At 37.5% G+C, this 8,018-nt stretch overlaps 1 protein-coding gene across 1 annotated transcript; it reads left to right on the top strand.

Moving 5' to 3' along the window:
* Positions 1-2,396: 2,396 nt before the first annotated feature.
* Positions 2,397-6,412, top strand: LOC146159004 (uncharacterized). Its single transcript, XM_083384822.1, has 9 exons — positions 2,397-2,548; positions 3,036-3,209; positions 3,520-3,680; positions 3,749-3,971; positions 4,282-4,403; positions 4,689-4,893; positions 5,106-5,418; positions 5,620-5,933; positions 6,358-6,412. Exons 1-9 carry the CDS (start codon positions 2,397-2,399, stop codon positions 6,410-6,412), a joined length of 1,719 nt encoding a protein of 572 aa, XP_083240948.1.
* The last annotated feature ends 1,606 nt before the right edge of the window (positions 6,413-8,018 follow it).

The raw sequence follows: 8,018 nt of genomic DNA, 5'->3' as shown, positions 1-8,018 counted from the left end.
TTTCAAGCAACCATCAAATAATAGCTTTTTCTTTCGTTCCAGCAGACGTTGGTTAAGGCACTGAGAATGATTGCGAGTAATTAGTTGAACAAAAAGAGGGACACAATTTTTTGCAAGCCTATTTTAATCAACCCTAGCAACAACAAAACATACTAAAAAAATTTTCAGGTCGCTAGCTTTAAAACAATTCATTTTCCCTCCACGTATTTCTAAAACTGTATTTTTGGGAAAAAATTGAATGACTTTTTAATAGAAAACAAAAAAAAAATTAATTTAGTTTTTGCAAAAAACAATGTTTCTCTCTTACAATTATCGGCATCGAAAAATGTGTCACCCCTCGTTTAACCACTACGCACTTGAAAATTTTATATAAGGCAGCTTTTGTCCTTACACAAGGCTAGATGTGTTGAAGGCCCGATAAATTTACCAACAATCTACAATCCATTATTGAGACTGTTTTGATTTTGTTGAGTGGTTGGAAATACCGCCTAATTCTAGGCGAATTCAGTAGAAATATACGCGTTGTTTGTTTGACTTTTATACTTTATTCCCCACAGTTGACAGATGGGAAGTGAGCCTGCTAATAATAAAGCGCGTTTAAGTGTATCCCCTTAAATGTTTATTCCTTTAAATGATTTCTCACTGTTTTATCGCCTAAAACTCGTAAGTTTTTCTCCAGTTCTTTTTTCTTCTATTTTTGTAAAGTTTTTTTTGAAAACAAAACGCCTGTGGTATTGCACTAAAACAAGTAAAACATAAAACAAATTGCTGAATATTTCAAACAAAACCCGTAACTTGTTGTTTTTGTTGTTGTATTTTCATTAGCCATTTTCGATTTGTGTATAGTACGTTTTTCAACAATTAAAAAAAGAGCTTCAAGGCTGTTTTGGTTTTCTAAACACAGGTGCTCAGCAACTTACTTACGTATGGTATACTGGTTATCTTAGTTAAGAATACAGAAAACATGTGTGCAGCCCAGCCTATTGAAGCCTGCTAATGAATTTGTCAACTACGGGGAATCCTGGTTGCGGCTGCTGCGAGGTTAAAATTGAGCTTAACCAATAAAAATAATCAGCAACCACGCGTGTTTGCCTTTTTTACCTTGGTAAGGAGAAGCGCCGGTTTGAAATGAAATTGGTTGTGTTTTGAATATTGTTTAGATTAAACAAATACATAAAAAATATACTTTGTTTGAAGTTTGTCTAAAAACTGTAAAGGTTAAGTCCATAAATTTGCTTAAGGAACCTTAACTTTCAATTTCCCTGAATAAAAACTTTGCTAATCACAGCATTTTGTTTAATGCAGGCGGCCAACGCCGGTTCGTATTATTATACGTACGGCTACAAGTACTACTGCTCCCACCATTTCAACGTTTACCCTCCCTACACCTTCTGGAGGTTTAACGTCTACTTCAAGAGCTGCTGGTGCACGAGCAGTTACTACACTAAAATCCTTAGCTACTACCCAAAGAGCGACTGTGGGACAGAGGGATGGCAAGGTTTGACGCTTTCTTAGATTATCACCAATTTCTGGTTTTCAAAAACAATACAGTTTTGCAATGAATAACTAAAATTAATTACCGCCAAAAATAAGAATGAAATCAAGGCGCAGAGCGTTAAAACAAGATTAGAGGAGACATTTTTGCTTTATGTAAGGAGAAATTTTGTTTAAATAAATAATTTTTGGGTTGCTCTAAATTTAAAAGTTTTTGCCAAACTTGAAGCAGCCTGCGTAAGATATGCAAACTTTAAAACATGAAACAACCTTGCATATGCGCAAAGGAAAAAGTGCTCGCCTGCTTTTTCTTTTGCGAAATACACTCACTACTAAACTGGCCTTTTTCTCTACAGCACTAGAAAATCACGCCACCTTACACGGCATTGTGACGTAATACTCGCACTTTAGGTCAACTGTTACTGCTAGACAGCTGTTGAACAACGTTGCGCATAGGTTTTGGGAGACAAAATAAAACTTTTGCGAAGTTGCCTCGCATAAATTCGTTCGGGAACTCTTTGGCCTCGCATAGCCACCACGAATTACCCTCCGGCATCCAGCCCAAAAACAGATTTCCACCGAGTTGTTCAGTTGGCTGCACATTTCGCCGCTCCCTTGTTGGCAACACTCTCTTGCGCCCCTCGAAACCACATTGTTTTTATTTAATTATGACGCAATAATCTGCAAGTGCTAAATCTAGCAGTGCCCCACCCCTTTTATTTATTATTTATTCATTACCGTCAAAAATCTAGCAGTTAAGTTTGTCTTGTAAGTTGAAGCTGTTTATGAATGCAAAAAGCTTAACGTTATTCTTTAATGCAGGGTATTAGCTTGGTAATGCTTCTCCGTCTGAAAATCACCATTGTTTTGCAGAAAAAACCGTCGACGAAGTCAAAACAGAAATGGAAGGAGAACTTTCAACTGAGTACACTAGGATCACTGGAGAGATGGACTCGCGTAAAACCGACTGGGAAGCCGACTTAGACAAGCGTGCCGGCCTCTACAAAGATGCCTTCAAGAATCACATTGAAACATATTACAAATACTTGATTGAGTAATTAGACGTTCTTTATATTAACATTTCATGATTTAGTAATAAGTATTTGTATTACAAATAGGCATATACACAATCATTTTACACTTAAATACGCACTATCCATTACAAACTAATAATTTTGAGACTTTTACATATAGTTCGTCGTGTGTTAAGGGCGATTTTAAGATTACTCTATTGTTTTCTGTTAAAAGTGTGCCGCGAAATACTTAAGATTTTTATGTGTGCAGCGAGCCAAACATGTTTGGGAACCACTGGTTTAAAAGCTAAAACGACAGTCCGAAATGGTTGGTGGTGAACATTAGCCTAATAAATTTTAAACAAAAAAACATACAAACTCGAATTTTCGTACGGCCAATAAACTGCCTGATACATTAATTTATGCTCAATTTATTTTTCTGTTAAAGATCCAGTTTAATGTTTATTTGTTTTTTTCACAAAAGAGATTCACAAAACCTTGTAATAATGTTTTTTTTCTTTCTAACAGTGCCAAAGAAGAGGAGGCGGATAAACAAACACTTCGCGACGAAAGGGATGAAAAGATAAGACTCTACAACGAAGATATCGACGGTAAAGTCACAAAAGCAAAAAGCGATTATGGCACTGCTCTTGCGGCAAAGAAAACAGCGGTTGAAGATTACCACAAGGAGTTGGTCTCACGGTTGGATACCTTCAATACTTATTCACTTAAAAAATCTAAATACCAAACATATGCAACAATAATCTTACTGCGATTGCATTTGGCATTTTAAAAAGTTTAAATTTAATATGTGTGATAACGTAGTCATTACCGTAGGACATTTTTTGGCACATTCTTGCAATTCCATATAGTTGTTTATAAATATATCACAGTGTTAAGTAAACGTCAAGATATGTGGAAAACGATTTTAATCTTGACAAATCAAGTGCTATAATTTAGCAAACACAGTACCTTTTAATATGCCATTCAAACCGTCAAATATTGTTTGCAGTGCCGTCGAATGCCTTAATACAAGGAACACCAAGATCACTGAATACACGTCCGCCCTGGCTCAAAAGGTGACCGACTACAAGACGAAGTTCACCGAATACCACAACAAAATCCTTGAACAGAAGAAGGCGGCTCTTCGTTGCTCCCTTGAACGCGCTCACGGTAGGTTGGACGTCGATCAACTTACAATGCGATAACTGCTCGAGTCATTGCAATGCAACAATTTACAGAAAAGTTGGACACGGAAACACATTTGACCGACGAGGTGATTGAAGCTGCCATTACCAAGTACAGCGATGACGAAACTGCTAAGATCACTGGTTGGGCGGATGAATACGAAACCAAGCTGAACGAAAATAAGGATAAGCTTGTCATGTACTACTCTTGCGCCTACAGATGCTTCCTCACCAATTGTTACCTCAAATTCTACAAGCGTAACTACTATCATGGATGGTGAGTGCTTTGATTCTGCAAAACTAAACAGAATATCGCACAATAACAAATAAAACAATGCTATTTTAACAAATACTAAATATATCAACAAACGTGTTCCACAATTCCTAGTACTTTTTCTACATAATTATATTGCCTATTCAAAATATTCATACGGTCAATATGAACCTGCCTATACGAAACGGGTTAAGTGCCACAAAAGTTATTACAATTGACAAACTCTTACCAGAATGTTAAACACGTAAATTATTTCTAAAAACCTGTTGTAATTCAGTAGATAGTATCCACTCAATGTTAATTTCGTTTAAAGTCGCAGTCTGAGAAACTGGTACTGCTTCAAGAGCAGTTATTGTGTCCGCTCATACTCCATCGGCCCATTCTGCTACAGATGGCGTAAAGTCAGCTACACTGGCCTGAAGACTTGCGACGTTGGTAAGTAAACCATGCGATACTTTCTGTTTAGTTTTTAAACGAAACTTGAATAATTTATACTTTACCTTGTTTTTAGTTACGTTTTTATTGCCATAAAAAAGCAATATTTGACTTTTAAAGGAACTATGAAACTTTTTCATGAAAGCCGTTTAATACGATTTGTCGCCTTTTAATAGATTTTTAACCACTTTTTGAATGTCGTCTATCCACGGCTTTTCTTTAGGAGCACAATGTTTACACTTATATTGCCATGAATTTTGTTTTGACTTGTGCTTCTATTTACAGACGCAGTTAACCCAACAGCAGACGATGCCGTTAAGGATATGACAACAGCAAAGGACGACGCAATCACTAAAATCCAAGGCTTGTTCGACGCTTGGAAGCTCAAGTGGGAGGGTATCCATGCAACTTACTCCACTAAGTATCGCCAAGTGGTCGAGGCTCGTGACGAGTGGGAAGTCAACCAATTGATCAACCACTACTATTGCATGCAAGTTGCTTTCTTCATCGCCGCATTAGCACATCGTTCTTTCACCAAGTTTCGAACTCATTCCAGTTTGCTTGTGTCCCTATTCCGACGTTTTTTGGTTCGAACATCACTTGAGCTTTGTTTTACAAAAATCAACTACTTGTTATCAGAAATCTGAAAATCAACTACTTTTTAATTGAAATTGCTTAAACTGTTATTATTTGACTTTGCAGCAACAATTCCAAGGAGCTGACGACCGAGCAGCAAACAGAGGTTGACGCTAAAAAGAGCGAATTGGAAGGTTTGGTTGACGGCAAAGTGACAGAATACGAGAAAAAGCTCAAGGGTTACCGTGACGATGCCGAGACAGACTTCAACGCAAAACGCGACGCCTACAAACTGCGTCTTGAAGGCTACATCGAAGACGTCAAAACCAAGTACTCAACGTGTCTTACTGACAGAACTACGGCAATCGGTGAATATCAGACAAAGTTGGAAGGAAAACGCGACGCACAACGAGAATGTCTTAAGAAGGCCGTTGACGATGTGAGTAATGGGGTCTAACGTATTATTATATTTACACGGTGTTGATTAAGTAAATATTGCACAAATATTCTGCGTTCATTGGACTTGATTTCAGTTTTTTGGTCACTCGCAAATAAAAGTGCTACACCATACGCTGGGCAAAACTGTGCGAATACCTTTTATTCAACGAGCCAGTTTTTATTTGGAAACTGCACTTTCCAGGCCATTCAAGTTCAAATTGGTCGTTACACGAGCATGCTGAAGTTCATGTTCGGCGAAACCTTGCCCGATGAGGTCACCACACTCCTCACCAGTTATCTCGCTGCATTGAACAAATACAGGGATGACGAGATCCTTGCCAAGTTCGACGAGTGCTGGCAAACCGACTTGCCCGCTTTGGTTCAGCATTATTCCTGCTGTTACAAATGCAAGATCGCCAGGTGGTGCTTCCCCGGCTTCTGCTTCGGCAACTACTACAAGTGGAGCATCTGCTATCCAAGCGGCTGCACCTACCGCTACAAGTACCGCTCTTACTGGTAAGTCGCCTTTTACTTAATTGCAATTAGATTAATTTCACCTTTCCTGCTGTTTTCCCGTTGCAATAAGATTGGCAATAGTTTAGTGTTTCTGTTCTATGAAGACGATCTCTTTCGGATGGAGAATATTATGGTCTTAACTATTTTGCACCCATGTAAACAAATTGGAATCTAGCCCTTTACGTAATGTAATTTGGAAAATGTTGTCGTTATGTTATGTTAAGGTTTGCAAAACTTTTTTGTTTTTAATCCTAGGTTATTCCGTTTTGTGAAGCGTTTTTTACATTTAGTTTATAGTTAATTGTCTTTTATCCATTCTAACGAAAAATAGCGGCACACATGTCAATAGAATTCAACCGCAAAGCATTTTGGAATTTTTAAGCTGATATTTGGTTTGTACCTAATCCTTGTTGTTTTCTTTCAGCCGTACCTACAGATACCGCCTGTCTTGCTACGGAGGTCGCTACAGGTTCTGCTGAGTATACCGTCAACCAGTGGACGATGTTCGGAAACGTAGTGCCAATTAGAATTGTGATGGCTTACTTAATAAGCCTTCACTTGATTTCCAACATCGTTGCGGAAAAATAAAACAAAAATAACAACATTAAATTGTGTTTGTTTCAAGTTGACTTTTTTGGGCAGACGGTTTTGTTTGATTTCAGGAAATACTGCTAATGATATAGGATAAAACAGGAGTATCAACATTCATTTTATGTTTGTTAGCACCCTCGAACAACTTGCCCATTTTCGATGGCGACTAAAATGTGATAAAATCTAGAGCTCTAACTATTTTTCCCTTTAGCAACAATAAAGCGCAACTTGTTTTAACACTTTGAAATTTTGACTTATTGTGTCGAACATAAACAACTAAACAAAAACCAATAAACGCTCCTAATCGCAAAGAAAAAAACTCCCAATACTGAACCGGCCTTTTTCCCTAATGCATTAGCGCATACGAATCTCGCCACCTTCCAGGGCATTATGACGTAACAATCGAGCCTAAGGTGAAACTGCTTGCTGCTAGCTAGCTAGCTGCTGAACAACGTTGCGCAGACAGTTTTGGAAACAAAATAAACCTTTTGCAAACCCGAATTTGTCCGAAAGCCCTTTGGCTGCCCCTCACCGCAAAGCCCGACCCACTTGCGCCCGTCCCGAACTGCAACTTTCCACAAATTCTTCAACTAGCTGCCTATATCACCGCTCGCCAGACAATCCTTTCCAGCTCCCCCGCAACCAAAAAATCGAGCGGTATTCTTCATCGATGCTTATCCTTGTTTGACTTTTCACCTGAATACAACTTTGCAACAATATTATTTATGAAGTGTAGCAATAACGTTTATGCAGTTTTGTCTGAAAATATGCTAAGCGCTTAAAATTATACAAATATTTTTCAACTGCCAAAAATTATAAACCAAAATGTTCCTAATGAAGTTTCCTGATTTAGTTACTCTACATTGAATCTAGGAGTTTATTGCGTATGCAAAAGTTAACCATTTCAAGCCCGTTTAGCACAACATGAAATCTGATATGTTGCAGAAAACCTACTAATATCTAAATAATCTTTGCCATACACGGGTATGTTAAAAAGTAGCCGCTTTATTTTGAATATATTTTAGCATATTCAGAACAAATGCACATTTAAGAGAATATTTTAATTCCTCCTTTAATAAATACAAACTAAAACACCTATTTGGCCAATATGCATTGGAGTGGAGGCAAAGTGATAGGCCTATAGTCATATTATTTATGACTCGAAAATTGAATAAAAACAACTATATTTAAATTTCGTTTTCTCCAACAGAAAATACAGAATAAAACAAAATTTAAAGGGAGATATGTTGTAAGAACATTACTACTTCGCAATACATAAAGCTGCTTTTCCGAAAAGTGATTTCAACTAAAGTTTAAACAAAAACGCCAAATGTAACAGTTGCTAAATTATCTTTGTGCTGCTAGGTGGCGTGTTTGAATACTTGCTAACCAATTCAGACACAGACCAGGGTATTTTCTTCCGGTTTCGCTAAAATAATTGCTACATTTATTTTAAAACGTTCAGAACTTGCCAAAGTCCCCGAAATTATCAAG

Source organism: Ascidiella aspersa, chromosome 3, assembly GCF_963924565.1.
Source record: "Ascidiella aspersa chromosome 3, kaAscAspe10.2, whole genome shotgun sequence".
In the NCBI taxonomy this organism is placed as follows: Eukaryota; Metazoa; Chordata; class Ascidiacea; order Phlebobranchia; family Ascidiidae; genus Ascidiella; species Ascidiella aspersa.
This window is presented reverse-complemented; position numbering and strand designations above follow the sequence as displayed.